This window comes from Cyanistes caeruleus, chromosome 3, assembly GCF_971803275.1.
Source record: "Cyanistes caeruleus chromosome 3, bCyaCae1.hap1.1, whole genome shotgun sequence".
NCBI classification, from domain to species: Eukaryota; Metazoa; Chordata; class Aves; order Passeriformes; family Paridae; genus Cyanistes; species Cyanistes caeruleus.
The window spans coordinates 14,664,077-14,680,138 of NC_141703.1; the positions used below are offsets into that span (position 1 = coordinate 14,664,077).

At 38.0% G+C, this 16,062-nt stretch overlaps 1 protein-coding gene and 1 long non-coding RNA gene across 5 annotated transcripts in view; one reads left to right on the top strand and one right to left on the bottom strand.

Moving 5' to 3' along the window:
- CNKSR2 (connector enhancer of kinase suppressor of Ras 2) overlaps window positions 1-16,062 on the bottom strand; it is a 207,617-nt gene that overhangs the window by 146,815 nt on the left and 44,740 nt on the right. For all 4 annotated transcript variants that reach the window (XM_086879915.1, XM_086879914.1, XM_086879917.1 and 1 more), the window contains exons 3-4: window positions 12,421-12,623; window positions 1,145-1,232 (exon numbers count right to left, since the gene is read on the bottom strand). In XM_086879915.1, the coding sequence (XP_086736041.1) occupies window positions 1,145-1,232; window positions 12,421-12,623 (291 nt within the window). The remainder of the gene's footprint in view (window positions 1-1,144; window positions 1,233-12,420; window positions 12,624-16,062) is intronic.
- On the top strand, window positions 6,921-12,571 carry LOC111922887 (uncharacterized). Its single transcript, XR_015284150.1, has 6 exons — window positions 6,921-6,996; window positions 7,272-7,335; window positions 8,000-8,280; window positions 8,388-8,570; window positions 9,334-9,450; window positions 10,454-12,571. It is a non-coding gene; the product is annotated as an uncharacterized LOC111922887 (long non-coding RNA).

Sequence of the window (16,062 nt, forward strand, 5' to 3'; positions counted from 1 at the left end):
TTAAATTTAGGGTCATAAATGCTCCTTTTGACTTCAAAGTATGGATTCATGAACTGCTTTCTGATTGCAGAATTATGCTGTTTAAGGAGACTGTAAAAATGCTGTTCTCCAAGGGTATTAAATAGTAACATTTACTCTCATTCACGCTGAAAAATATACATAGAGAAATATCAACCTACACCATGGTGAATTAGCAGTATCATGGATAGGGATGGATTTGTAAGATGAATTGATATTGACCTAATTCCTGGGAAATATTGCTGTGGTTGCTACTTTATCACCTTCTCATTAATAGGGGACACATGAAAATTGATCAGGTGGCTCTTTCCCTCACCTAAAAACTATCTAAAGACAGTGATGCACAGCTACTGTGGAAAATGACCAGTCTGGACAGCTGGGTCAGAAGTTTGATTGTTTTTAGTTTGGAGTGATGCTTGTGAAAACCAGAGAAAGTCTCCTCAATGCTCCTACCTAGCCCACTCTCTCCCTTTTTCTCCACTCTACCTTCTCAAGTGCAAACAATCCCTCAAACTTCTGCTTGGAGGCAAAGAGACATTACAGCTCAGCAGAACAACAGACAAACACAGAGACAGACCTAACCCACACACAGAAGGATGGGGAAGGTTCTCAGGTTTGCACTCCCCAGTGAAACTCATTAAGCAAGTGCTTCTCAGTAACTACTTCTGGATCTTTTGAAGGTAGGATGTGCAAAAATATAATCAAAATATTCTAACCCTCTCATGGGAACATGTGTCAACAGGTGTCTAGATGACATTAACTTTATGAAAGAGTGGATTACCAAAGTCCAATATATACAGATCTTTTGAACCAGACAGGCAAATAAAATTTAAAGACAAAATATAAGAAATTAAATATGCAAATTATCACGTAGATATCTCATTTTATATTGATTATATTATACTGGAGAACTCAAGATGAGTATTACTGCTGAGATATGCAGAGCCACATACACAGCACAACACAAACTAGACCCAAAAATTTTTAAAAAGCATTTACTGAATACTAGTATTCCCTTATTTTGGTTGGACAATGATAAAGCCAGTGTAAAACAAAATTATGGGAAGAAGATAATAGTCATTTACAGTTCAGGAAAAAATAAACTGCTAAGCAGACTGTCTCATACCTGTTGTACTATTGTTGTTAGTTCCAGACAGAGTTGTATGACATTATTTCTTGTTACTGAGTAATCTGTGACAGCAGCAAAAGGTGATCTAAAAATAAAAGAAAAAAAAAAAAAGAAAAAAGTTGAATAGCACTGGCATATATCCACTTGCAGATTTTAAGTTCCTCTATCAGAAAGGCCATTTATAAAAGCATTATTTCTAACACTTTACTTCTGGACTGCCTTCACTCCCCCAGAAGCCCAGCTGGCCTTCTGCATTGGTTTGGGAATACCCTAATACAGACAGCTAGAGGCACTACTTCCTCCTGATATCAATGGTGTCCAGATGTGAATGAGATCAGAGAACATTTTGGCTGATTCACTGGGATTATTGGGATTTGATCTAATATCTGGTAGAAGTAATAGAGGGACTCAGAATAAGTAGAATGTTTTTCTAGAGAGGGACACAGCATTTAAAGCCAGAGATGCATCAATGCTAAGAAGTGGCTGCAAAGCCTAAACTGGAAGCACAACCCAATATGCCCACACATTATGCTACAGTCAGAACTGCTCAGTGAAATGAACAGGGTAATCCAACATTCACAGACCTTACCTACATGTGTCCTGTACTTTAAAAACTTCACATTAAGATGTTTAAAATGCTTGCCTACCTGAAAGCTTACTTGCTTTCTAGAGGCACTGCTAAAATGTATTTGGTCAGTTAAGCTGGCAGACATCTGATTTATGTACTACAAGCCTCTCCATCTAGATACTCATATATGTGATCTATATTCTTCATTCAAGAAGTAGCCAAACACTAGACAGGATGGTTATTTTCTCTAAGAGAAGAGCTTGACTTTATCAGTGTTGCAGATGAGGATTTTATGGGTGTTATTAGCATCACAAAGGTGGCATTTGTCCCTAATATACCTGCTTCAAACATTTAAAACAAACAAAAAACCAGATGGTAGTGTGGTTGTCTTTATATTAGGATGGGTGACTAATTCCTTCCCCAACTGGCTTCTTTCATCACTTCACACGCTGTTGCATACACCTTGAGAGTTTTACAGCTTGGTATTATGGCTTCCTTATTTAAGCCTAAAGACATTTCCAGTACAAAGAACTTTGCTGTAAGCAAGCCCAAGTGATAGCTGTAAATACTCTGGTTCTACTGGTACTAACAGGTTTCTAAATTACAGTAATTCTAAATGCAGAATTACTGACATTTTAGTGCAGGCAGATTTGGAATTGTCCATTAATAACCCCATATGAACTCCCTTATCTCTGAGAGTTTTATCTCATGCTCTCTTTCTTCTCCAGCGCTTGCAATCCAGCCCTGATGGTTCATAAGACAGAATTAACTCCGAGGTGCATAATGAAATCTAGAAGCCTTAATTTTATATAATACATCACACAATGACATACACTTTCTGCCTTTATTTTGTAGAGAGAAAACCAGTACATTCTTTTAAAATGAAAGTACAGAAATTGAAAGCTAAGGTAAGTTCCAAAAGGTGCCTTATGAAAGTTATTGGCCATAGACACACACTCACAATTCAGAGTCCAAGTTTTCTGCAGCACACGACAACTGCACAGTGGATACACACTAGAGCAGGCCAACCCACAGGCACAGACACAAATTATTTCTGAAGTTTAGGAGATATATGAGTATATTAAAGGATGAAAGGTAACTGAACTACTTGGTTATGAACCATAACTGAGTTCAAGAAATATTTGGACAATGTTTTCAGGTACATAGTGTCGTTCTTGGAGTATCCTGAGCAGGGCCAGGAGGTGGACTCAATGACTGTAATGAGTCCCTTCTAACTCAGGGTATTCTCTGATTCTGTGATGCTTGTGTTTAAAGACATACATTAGTCAAGATGTACTTGTACAAAAACACTGATTTTTCCTTCCATAACTGCAACTGTTGAGATTCTGAAATATACCTGAAACCTTGATTTAAAAAGATGATGTTCATTTAGGAACTTACTTTTATTGAAGATGAATGGAATCAAACCAGCAAATGGTATTATTTTACTTAAAGTATGGGTGTTAATACAATTTGATCCTGAAATTACACCACTGAATCTATTTGACATTTCACAGCCTCCAGCATTTCTCTAAGCAAAATAACACAGTAGGCTTTGGCTTCTAATACCACATCATCTTCCCTCATACTTTTGTAATTTAGTTTGGTTTCACGGTTCATGAGGAAAATAATGGTATTTTTTACCATCCTTACTCTTAGTGAAGATCATTAGAAATGTCCCAAATAAACTTTGTTGACTTTAAAGAACAGGCAAAGGGACTGAGACATTACTCATTTTAGTTATATTTAAGTCATCACAGTGAAGACTTACTGGCAGTAGCATGCCAAGCAGACAGCAAGGGTGTCAGCAGGAGGGAGAAGACTACTACAAACCAACAACTAAGATATAAGATTTTGAGAAGAGCTTCAGAACATAGAAAGACAAGGAGACAGGTCCATGTTTTATAAAAACTCTGCTCCAGAAAATCTAAGGGATCCTCCAATTTCCTCCTTGCAGGTCTCTGTAGCTTTTAAACCAACTCAACCAGCATCAATTTCTGCAGATGCCTCTCTTGGGTATTGCTGGAAACTGGACCAGTAAAATTGTAATTCCCTTTTCTCCCCCTTCCCAGTTCAGACCACATTCCTGGAAGCAACCTGCATACACAATTACACAGCCACTACTGCATAAGCAGCTGGATAAGTGGTAAGGGTCTCTCTAAGTATTTGCCTCTAAAGGAAATGTATTTTGGTATTCCATCCCAAGCCTCAACTTCAGCAGGCAAAATCCAGAAAGACTTAGTGTAACAACATGCCAGCAGTATCTATCAAAATAGCAACAGAAAATTCACTGTAGGATCACTGACTGGATTTCACATGAGACATAGTGTAAAATATCAATCTGACAAAAAAACTCTTCATTGGTAACATACCCATTGTTTATAATTTTAATACAGCACAATATTATTGACTGTGAATAGATAAATCAACTTGTATAAATGCAAATAAAGCCTTTAACTGTACATATCTGAAGTTATATACTATAACTTCAGTTGGCTACTAAACACTCCTCGAGACATGCACCAAGTATAAGAAATTCCCTGTTTAATTAGACAACCTTTCTATTTTTTAAAAAAAATTCCTTGGCTTGGCAGAGCTATTTCTATCACCTTTCAATTTCTTGCTATTTTTTCAAAGCCACATTTTTCACAGTCCTTTGGACCTTTAGGGCTGAGGTACCTCATACAGCTCCAGTGAATAAAATTCCCTGAGAAAAAAAATTGCAATTTTCAACACACATACTGTCCAATTCAGTGCATTTAAACAAGAACTGAAGAACTGCCTTGAACTGGGGTCACATGTTGCCCCCACTGCCTGCTGCAACTTTGATCTTAGTGTCTCATCTCTCACAGTCATTTACAAGATATTTCCAATACACATCTCCCTCTTTATGAAACATTTTTTACTGTTTATCTTATAATTCATTTGTTCTTCCTTCAAAATCATTATTTTCTTTGCAACACACACATGAAAACACCTTTGTAGCTCCAGAGCACGCCTACCTGACCACATGCCCTTTCCACTCATTTCCTTTTCCAAACCTCTGCTGGTTTCCCCTTTTCCTTATTTGTCTAACTCTTCTACACCTGATATCATAAGGAAAATAAATTTACGCAATCACATGGATGCTTCTGCAAACACATGCAGGGTGTTTTTGCCTCCAGTCTCACTAGAGTCTCTCTGCCTCTAGAAGGATTTTCCTTCTTTCCAACACTTGAAGCCATTAGTCATTTTCAAATCGCTTTCGCAAATGAGTGGGTAATAGGCTCAAGGATAATTAAGTTCGTAGTCATTTTGTGATCATGAATACAGTTGGAAAAGTGGGAATCTCTAAATTTTTCCACTGTGCAAACCCACATTGTGAACCTTTATCTTGAGGTTCTATCTATGAGACACCAGGGCAAGATGAAGAGCTTTGAAACACCTCTGGGTGTTTCCACTGGGAAAAAAACATTGGTGCTTACTTTTTTTTTTTCCAAACACTGAAGTCAATCAACTTCAATGCCCTGATCAATAGGATTTAAAGTTTTCCTAAGACAAAGCATGGAAAAAGCTACTGGTTCTTTTTAAACTTCTTTAAACCAGTGTTTAAAAATATCTAACACATCTGAAATGTGAATTTGTTTATACACATGTAACACAGGCTGCAACACACATGCATGTGTGTACACTTTTATGAACTGAGACATAATTAGCATTTTTAGCATCTTTCAGAATGAAAAAAAAAAATTGTATTATCAAACATTCATTAATGAAAACACCCTGAAGGACTCGTAGAAAAACCAGCCACATTAACATGGCACAGCTAATTCCATCACAGGATTAAGAAATAATACAAATCAACAGCTATCAATAGTCACAACTACTGTTTGCACATGAAGAAAAATCCTTTGAAAACAATTAAAAATTTGTGAAAGAAATGCATACTCTCAGTATTTCTACATTATTAACATTTTTGTCCCCATACGCTTCAGTCTTCTCATCTGTCTTCTTTATATAACATTAAGGGAAAATAATACATAGAAATAACAATTTCACTTTAAAAAGTTGCAATTTGGACAAATACACACTGTTTAGTAGTAGTTTTACTACTAGTAAAAATGTAACCCAAACCAAAAAGTAATCATATTTCATCTCTAGTTGTAGTACTGAGATATTTTATAAAAATAGACACTGTGAGCGGTTTCAAACCAACATCATACTTATTTTAGCATCATAACAAAGGAAAACATCCTCAGAACCTTTTGATTAAACGTAATAGTCCAAAATCTTTCAAAGAGAGATGCAATCAAAGCAATAGTATAACTCAGTCTTGAAAAGTAGCATATTAAGGTCAAATAAAAATCTGAATGCACAATACTGTTGTATATTCACTGTGCCTAAGCCATCTAAGATTCACAGTTTAAGGCTTTCATGAAACAAACATTTCATTTGTATTTCTAATGGAACTGCTTTATGTAGAATCAGTGAAGAATGAAGTAAAATTCACACTGGATAAAGGAATTTTTTAAATGAGTGCTCTATTAAACATTTACAGCTGTTCCAGGAGCACAATACAGTTAAGTACCATAGCATGCTGAGGCACCATTTACTGACAGGTTTGGTACCATTCAAACCAGCAAAAAGGGAAATGCATAAAAGAAACAAGATTCAAAGGTTTAAGCCCAAACACAGTTGACAGATAGTGCAACACTGGTGTGGTGAGTAAAGAATTGCTAAAGTCTTTTGTTTCTTTCTGTTTGGGTTTTTTTGTTTACTCCCACCATCTTGTGTGTAAAGCAGATTTACCCTGTCAGGACAAGTAATAACCAAACACAGCTAACAGGACTTGTTATAAGAGACTGAAGTCTGTTATAAAGGAGACTCTAAACCAGTAACGCTTTCTTTGTAAGGAAGAAGCTACAAACAATGCACTTCTTTACAAAACAGTCACACCATAAACATCACCAAGGCTCATTCACCAAAAACAATGAGGCAAAGAAACCCAGCTGAACACATTCTACTTATGATGGAAGAAAATGTATGCACTGAGTATGTCACCATGCTGAAAAGGGCATCCATTTTGGAGTGGGGAAGGTGTTCTCCTACTACAATACTTTCATACAATGTAGACTTAAAGGGTGTGCCACACCTGAACACCAAGAATTGTTCAGTCACAAACCAAGAGCACTTACATCACTGCAGGCTGCACTTCTCTGATGCATCAAAGCATCACCAAAAAAAGCCCATGGTGTAATGCTTGGAGATCCTGTTCTGCTGTCAGCCACTGAAGCATTCAAAGGTCCTCAGCTTCAGGCACAGACTTTACTCTTATTTAATAGGATTCATGTACAGATACAACTGCTGCGCAGAATTGTAGCAATTTATGCTCATACCAACATAATTTGCCCACCTGAGGTTTAGAAGTTATAGGATTACACCCCACTAATCTGTGAATGACCCTAAAAGCAGACAGAGACTTGCCAAAAAGGCCTTTTACTGTGAAATTTTACATTTTGTTATTTCTGTCAGCAATTTTACCATATATTTTATATAACCAACAATTTCTATTTACAGTTAGGTTTTTTTGTTCATGTTCTTTTTCCATTTTGTTCATTTACCACGTGTCCAGAAAGCAGTGGTAAGTTAATCACACTGATGCACATTTGTCAGCCTGTTAGCTTTTCTCTGGCCACAGCACTGGAAGTCTTGAATACAGAAATCTATCTCCACAAAATCTCTTTGTTCCTCCTACTTAGACTGCAGTGTAATCTGCAGCAGCAGTTTAAGTTCTTTATTTCCAAAAAGGGGATAGTGCTAGTGTGAAAAACAAGAGCTACAGAAGAGTTGCTGTGAAAGACATATTGAATTCTGCCTACACAGATGGCTGAGTCAAATAGCACACTAAAAAAATCCAGTGGTGCTTGACAAATCCTAATTCACAACCATTAAAATCTGTGACACAACAACTGACACAAAATGTTGTAGTAGTTATCTCATGGGAAGTTGACTGTATTTCCTTAACTTCTTAACAGAAAAAAAACGCTACCACACTATTTTAGTGTCTCTTTAATGAGGACTCACGTAAAGCCCTAAAAACAACCAATCCTTCCTCACTCGTATTCTCTAAGTCTGCATTTATAGTTTATGCAGATATTAGTCCTATCGTTAAGATCCAAAATATTCTATTGATGCTGCACAAGATATATGGTATAAGGAGTCCTTGCTTCAGATAACACAGCCCAAACACCAGACTAGACAGGAAGAAGCCAAGAAGCAAAACTAAGAATTCTTTTCTTGCTTAGCGCAACCTGCAGCAAATACAGATTTCCAGGGATTTTGGTCAGCAAAGACAACAGAAGTGTGGTGGAGGTGAATAAAGAGATATCAAAAGAGGTATCAAACCAGGAACAACGTGGGAGATGACATCATCAGATGTTTGTGCTGGAAGAGCAAGGAGAGAAGTGTGAAGCCAGAGGGCACATGAAGCTGACATCGAAAGTCGCCTCAGTTCACGTTTGCTAAAGATCCTTCCTCTTCCACAAAGAGCAATACAGTACTTCCCAGTCAAGAGTGGGAATGTCAGGTAATGAGCTGTACCTGCTAAATCCCATGAAAGAAAATCATGTGACTTGAAGAGAAACAATGAGGTGTTTAAAGGATTTTGCTCCCAAGGCTGTCTTCACTTTGCAGCAGCTTCTGACTCATCAGGAGACAAACTCAACACTCAAAATTGCACCAGCATCCAAAGAAGATCCAACTTTCTGTCTGCCTGCCAGGTGGTCTGCTAAGATCTGGGAGAAAACATATTGGATGAATCTGAGCACCCTTCATTCAGGACTGGACTCATCTCAATTTCAGTACTGCAACCAACAGGTATCAGCAAATTAGTAGAAAAGGAATGAGCTGGGAGTACAGTACAAGACCTGGCTGTGTCCTAACCAGAAAGAATGCTACTTATAAGCACTGGCAAATGATCTAAACTTGGGGCTCAGAAGAACTTTCTGGGATCCCTGTGATATCATTGCTTTCCAGTTTATGCTTGCCTCTAGACAACAACTGACAAGTTTTCACTAGTGTCATTGAAAATGCAAGTAACACGGTGAAATCCTAACAAAATTTTGTTAAAGATGGAAAGAAAGTAGCTTCTGCTCTCAAAATCCTTGAGGTGTTCATATTACTTTTAGATCATGAAAGCCATGGATGGATAATGTATACATAATTCAGAAATTGCAAAGACAGTTACAAAGTGCTTTTCAGGTGGATTGTAAATGTGTGCTCTAAGAATGAAACCTTAACCAGGATTAACAGAAATAAATATGCCTAATTTCAATTCAAATTAAATGTGAAGATACTATTAGACATACCAGTGCACAGAAAAAAAATACTTGTAAGAGGTTAGAAACAGCTTTATGCCAGAAAATTGCAACACATTCATAGTGCAAATCCACAGTGGCGAATTTAATAAAGTAATCCTAATTTAATTACTCATTTTAAAATATTTTTCACCATGATGGAATGGATCAGCCCTATAGAAGGCAGAAGAATTTCCAGGAATCTGACACATCAGAGAAAAAGAAGGATAAAGAAAGGTAACATATATTACTATTCCAAAGAATACAATTTTCATGAATTACAGGAGTAAAGACTGAACAGAACACCAGTGATTTAACTGGAAGTCTAGAAGACCTGATTGACTGTAATCCTGAGAAGTATCACAGGAGATACTTCAATGCCAAGTTGCTTTGAACATCAGGTAAGTGGTTTGTTGCTATAGCCTGAAGTGCAGGTTTCCATCTGCCTAAATTACGTTAAGTGTCAAGTAGAAACACATCACCCTTTCACAAAAGCCTCATGGTTTTTCAAGAAGGTACCAATCTTGTCAGGAAATTTGCTTGGAAGAATTTTAAGACTAGGGAGAAAGTATAAAACAAAAGCTATGAAGTCTCCTGAAAGAGGATACATTTTGTGGGCTGAGAAAGTAACAGGAAGTTAAAATTAGACTCAAATGTATCAGTGTGATGACAGTTTCCTTACAGCATGTTATTGGAGAGTTATTTCATGCTCCTCAAAATCGTCAGGCAACTTCTTTTGAAAATAGAATTCTCTGCTAACATTTCCAGCTCATAAACTAAACTATACCAAAAGACTTTTAAAGCCTGGCAATAAAAGCTACCCTAATTTTCAGTAAAACTCAATTTCTGACATACATCTGGAAGTAGGACTGCTCCAGGCAAAGATCTGGAAGAAAGGGTGTCTTTGGATCAGCCCTGTACAGTAGCACTGCGAGACTACAGTGAAAGTAACTCAGCAAATCACAACTCTCACACTCATTTAGATAACTGTGCCAGGCCTAACCAAGTCCTTTAAGCCTTAAAGTGTCCCACAGAAACCTCATGAACAGAGCATTCACTACAGCAACAAGTGAAACACAAGCTGTCACCATTCCCTATGTGTAAGGCCCACATCACTGCCCGTCTATGCAAGCTGGAGCTGCTGCTAGCTGCTTTTCCCAGATGTGACCTCAAAAACCACTGCACAGGGGCAGCCAAGCAGCGCTCTTACAATGGGGTGGACAACCCTAAGAGCCACTTCAACCTAGTGGTTTGCTCTCCCCTCTCACAACCCAGAGATGGAACTGGTACTAGAAAAGAACCAAAAAACTAAGATTTGGGGTCCAGAATTTGATAGTAACAGAATTAAATCTATGTTCCTTACTTTTACTAACCCATTTTTAAAATCTTTTTATCTCCCCCTAGTGGCACCAATACTTTTTTAGATGGTATACAAGAAGCAGAATCATATTAACCTCTAGATGTTCCCCCTTCCTGAGAAAAATACACTTATTGGCCTACCTTTATCCTTATTTGGAGTCTTCACAAATAAGGAAGAACAAATTTCACCAAAATACTCAGACACTCATAAATCAGAAAAGTCTTAAAATATTTTAGAAAACATTTCTTAGAACCAGGTGTTTAGATCTTCAAAAGGGCTTTCCTAGAAAACTGAAGCTTTCTTTGGACATTCAAGACAGCATTGCTGAAAGCGTGATAGCACCATAATTACCCTTATTTTTAACTTCTTGGAATTCCTGGGTCTAATCAGCTGTCACTTCACTTCAGCTAAATGCAAAAAGTACATGCAGTGCACAGTACTACAGTGACACACCAGTCTTGTGATGAAGATGTTTTCTAGCATTAATAACTACCTTCTTCCTGAACTTCAATTATTAAATTCATATTAAGTTGCAGAAAACACATTGTTCTTCAATGTGTTAAATATGTGTATACATATATATGAAATTAACTTTTGAATAACAGACTATTAAAAAATGAACAAACAACCAAAACCCAAAAAGAACTTTGACTTACTGCAAACAGTCTTTAATCATGACCACAGCTCCAATGAGAAACCAAACAAGATTATTTCTAAATAGAAATAAGTGGCAAAAACTGACCCATCTATGCAAAATAACATGTTTTTCTACTGCTCTTTCTGTTTTAAAGCCCAGTATGATATGTTTCTCTCTGCCAATCTCTCAATATAATAGATTTTGCAGGGAAAAAAAGTGAAGCCTACAGGTATTCCAAGTACTAACAGGTTAGAGACAGAGCTAAAAATATACTCCCATTTGTTCAAGTCTAAATACTAAACTGTCCATAAGATTGCACTACTTCTCTACACACCTAATGATAAAAATCTAAAGAGAAATTTAGGAGCCAATTTTAGGTACTCTGGGTTTCAAACTTGGGGAAAGGCTGGAGAAGGAGTAGAGAAGAAGCAGCAATCATAGCTGCAATCTCCTAAACAAAACAAAGAGCTTGCAGCCTGGTTTAAGGAATGGGAAAGATTCAGGCCTCACCTAAACCATTCATATGGAAATCATTTATGGAAGAGGAGCTAGTTCTCCCCAGAAAAATGAAACACAAAACACATAGCAGTAAAACCAAATAATTCTATTGGATTTGAAAAGTTACGTGAAGATCATCCTCTGAACAAAACTTCAGCTGCTGGAACAAAATAAGATACACCTTTAAATCAAGGTAAGCATTTTATTTTCTCTGACAATAATTCATTGTGATGCATTATATAAAGATATACAGATAGACTAATTTCAACCACTTTAGGAATTACAATGATCATCTTAAATACCTGCAAATTACTCTTGTTATACTTAGAAAAAGTCACTACAAATGTAGCAAGGGGAGCACTTTAGTCCTGGTCCCACATACCTCCTAGATAATAGAGGTAGAAGTTCAGAACAGTACCTCTAGAAAATCAGAGGTATTTCACTGCTATTTAAAAAACCTAAAACACAGCATGCACATTTGTATAGACACACACACACTCTGGAATTATATGTTGACACCCATGTAATGAAAAGTATGATCAGTTTTGTGAATTTGATAGTATGAAAGCAATGAATCAGATTTATGCAGGTTAAATTGCTGCTTTATATTAATAAAAAATACATATATAACTTAATGATGTCATCCTGTTGCTTTACTGTATGTATGTGTAGGGTCACAGTGCATTTGGAGGTATTGTATTGAAATGCTAATGTGAATTGCATGCTGACATAAAAAAACCAAGAATTGCTAACATCCCCTTTGAACATGTGAATGAATTCTACTTCCATTCAACGCCTATGTTACATTTTGTAAAGAAGTCGGAGCTTGTTCATGTGCGTGATCTGGTTACCTGTGAGATATTTGGGAGATTTTACCTGTCCAACCAAGCCAGAAGACTTTTAGCTGCTCCAATCAGATCCACTACTGATGTCAGAAAATCGTTTGGTAATTTGCGACTGGTCCTTCCATCATAGTGACCACTCCTCCTCCTCCCAGTAATAAAGTTCTGCAGATTTTTGGCAGATGCATTCAGTTTGTGAGAAAGGGTTTTTAGATTTTCTGTTTCCAAACCATAGTTCTGCATTGAAGAAAAAAAAAAAAAAAAAGAAAAAGAGAAAGAAAATAAAGTTAGCTTTACAGATGAACAGGAAGAACCAAGAACAGCAAGACTGATCTTCTACTTCAAAATTTAACCATTCCTAATAATTAAGGCAGAAGTACACCCACTCAGTAGTTTTTAAATGTATAGAATGTTCTGTTTCTGAAGTGCATGAAAAGAGAACAAAAGAAGAGCAAAGTTATGAGTGATCCTTTAGCTTGTTCTAAGTGTACTGAGAAAAACATCTCAAAGAAAAAAACTAGTCTGGAAAATAGTTTTTCAAAGTTGTGCATCACTGCCAGTAGATCACCAGAACCATAGAATGGTGTGGGTTGGAAGGGACCTTCAAGATCATCTCATTCTAACACCCCTGCCATGTGCACAGACACCTTTCACTAGAGCAGGTTGCTCAGAGCCCCAACCTGATGATTAGGGATCATTACCCCATATCTATACTCACAATAATTCCTAAGACACACCTGGCACCAGGGCTGACAACTAGCACAAGTATACAGCATGGACATGGTGTGACACTAAACTGGTTTGTTGGCTTCAACAATCTAAGTAAGTTAATCAGAATACTTCTGTTCTTTTTAGCAGTAAAGGACCACCACAATCAGACCACAGAACACACTGCTGCCCTGCTCAACCTCTATTTCACTCATTTAAAGTCAAATTTTAACCTTTGTTTCCATTTAAGAGTGAATTTCTTAAATTATGTTCCTTAGCTGTGCAGTAGAGACAGAAATAACTATACAGAAATATTAAAAAATAGTATTAACAAACAATATTAACAAACAGTAGCTGTAAATCCTTCAAAAGTACAAACGTTACCAAAACAACACTCAAGAATGCCCTGATTTAATGTTCAATTACAATACAGTACCATTAGCAATTTGCCATTTCTATAAAAGATTTGTTTTCCTCACACACACAAAGAGTGATAGAGTTATTACAGAAAGGATTTAATTGCCTTTGCAAAGGAATAAGCAATTGCATAGATCTGAGTTCACTACTCATCTAAGAGGAATTCTGGAACTCTGAAGGTTCTCACTTTAGCCAAATCACAGGGCATCACACAGCATGGGGTGCTGACAACTTGTCCAGCTGACAATGGAATGGGCTACTCGTTACAGAACACGGACTTTTCCTACCACAAACAATGAAGTAGAATACACAAAGCCCCTCAGATGCACACAGAAAGATCTACTTCCTAAATGACACTCTGTGACCTCCCCAGCTCTCCTCCCATGCCCCTGGGTTTGCTTCCCATGCTGATCTGTCCACAAGGAGAGATGGGAGAAGGGATAAGCTTGTCAATGCTAATTTAAGGCTGCTGAAGCTTGTTTACTGTTAGTCTTTTTTCTATAGGAACTGGGGGGACAGGGCGTGAGGTGCTGATTATTTACAGCAATTGTTGTGCTCCCAATCCAAACCATCTACTAAATGAATTTAATCCTCTTTCACCACACAGGCACTGCAGGAATGTTATACTGAAGCCATTCCCAGTGTGCCCCCAGCCCTTCCCAACATCCACTCCCACGTCAATGGGGGCTCACGATGGAAAGGAGAGCCTACAGCACACATCTGCCATCTCCCAGCCAGCTGTGTGTGCCTGTAAACTGAACACACTTTGTGAGGGACTGACCAACAACCATCCTTCCACAGCAGAGAATGCACCTTGAACTCAGCCCCACGGGGCACTGACCACATACTAAGGTTGCACTTTATAAAGCATTAGGGGAACTTCTGTGAACATCTCTATCTTGGGCAAGGAAGGCTTTGCAGGCATGTTTCTCAACTACACAGATGCTGTCCCTTGCCACCACATTCAGTCCCAATTGTAAGTCCAAATTGTAAGCTTGGGCAGTGACTTTTCCACTACGTAAATATTCAAAAGCCATTATACAACAGATAGCATTAGGTTATAAATAAAAATTAAAGGATGAAAACAATTAATTTGGATTGAAAAGTAAAATGTTTATTATGCAGCTGGATGGCTCATAACTAATAACTTATATCAGTCCAATGTAAAGAGATAAACATCAAATGAACATCAGATTTTTTTTCTCCAGATTTCTGTGCTTGGTCTGGCTGAGGGAGCACAATGGGGATTGAGGTGTGAGTAGGAGTAAGTTTGAAAAAGATAATAGGTTTGCTGTTACTTCATCCTGCTTCTTGAACATCTAATTCATTTAGGCAAAATTAATGGGGGAAGAAACAAATGGAAGATATTCTGGGTGAATGATAAATCACCAGAAATGTCTTAAAGACCAGCCAAAGCAAAGCCCACCACAGCAAGCCCCAACAACATGGCACTCACACCCCCAAACGCGGGGGTACAGTCACAGGCTGCAGTCCAGCCACAGGGCTGCCCTCTTCCTGATACACTGAAATACTGAATTTCTTAATTCAGCAGACTGTTCCTAAGGAGCCAAGTCTGATTATCCAAATATAAAACCAAGGTGGGCGAGGCAGGGGGTGTGTGGAGAAGGTGCCATACAAGCCCAGGCACCTTCTTGTCACACCAGCCATGCCCCACACAGGGCCCACAGCCAGGGGAGACCACACCGAGGCCAAGGCTGGATCCCAATGGTCCTCAACAACCCCAGTGTATTTCAACTCCCCCTCTTTTGCCATGTCCTCTTTGTCACCTTGTCTGTACCTCATCTGCTCAGCCAGGCAGGTGCTGGTTCCCAGCCTGTGCAGGCACTCCATGCCCACCCCAGCGGGAGCCCTGGCAGGCAGTGCACAGACCTCCAGCATCACCAGAAAGTAAAGCACCAGAAGAAAATATAATCTGCAGTATTGAGCCCTGCAGACCAAGCAAAACAACACTCAATTTCTTTTTCTACAACAGTAAAATAGGCTGCATTTATGTACATGCTCTTTTAGAAAATCAGCTACAAAACCTTAGTTGCTTCCTCTTAATATCTAAGTGATGGCCACCTACAGTCACATTCTTTTTCAGAGTCCTTTTCTCACCAGCACATATGAGGGAAGGAAGGGGGAGCATTAACAGATTCAAAGCCTATTTTCACACATATTCATCAAATGTGTGTGTGTGTGTCTGTGTTCTATATAAAACACTGAGCTTAAACCACAGGTAAATTCAGTCTTACATGAGGATGGCACTGACTTTGGTAAAGCCTCCCCCTTATCATACAGATATAATCATACAGGAATATCATACGGATAAAGCCAGAGATGCAAAATACAGAGATAAATTTCATGCAAAATATATTTTGAGGCAGCTGTGCTTATTGAAGCCTTTAAGTAGAAGGATCTTAAAACAGCAGCCAAGCTAACAAAATCCTCACTTTGTTTATCACTAATATTTCTGGCTCATATTAAAAGCAACTAGAGCTGTGCGTTCTAAGACTGGGAAAAGCTTGCTTAAATAAAAACTGCCAAGTTT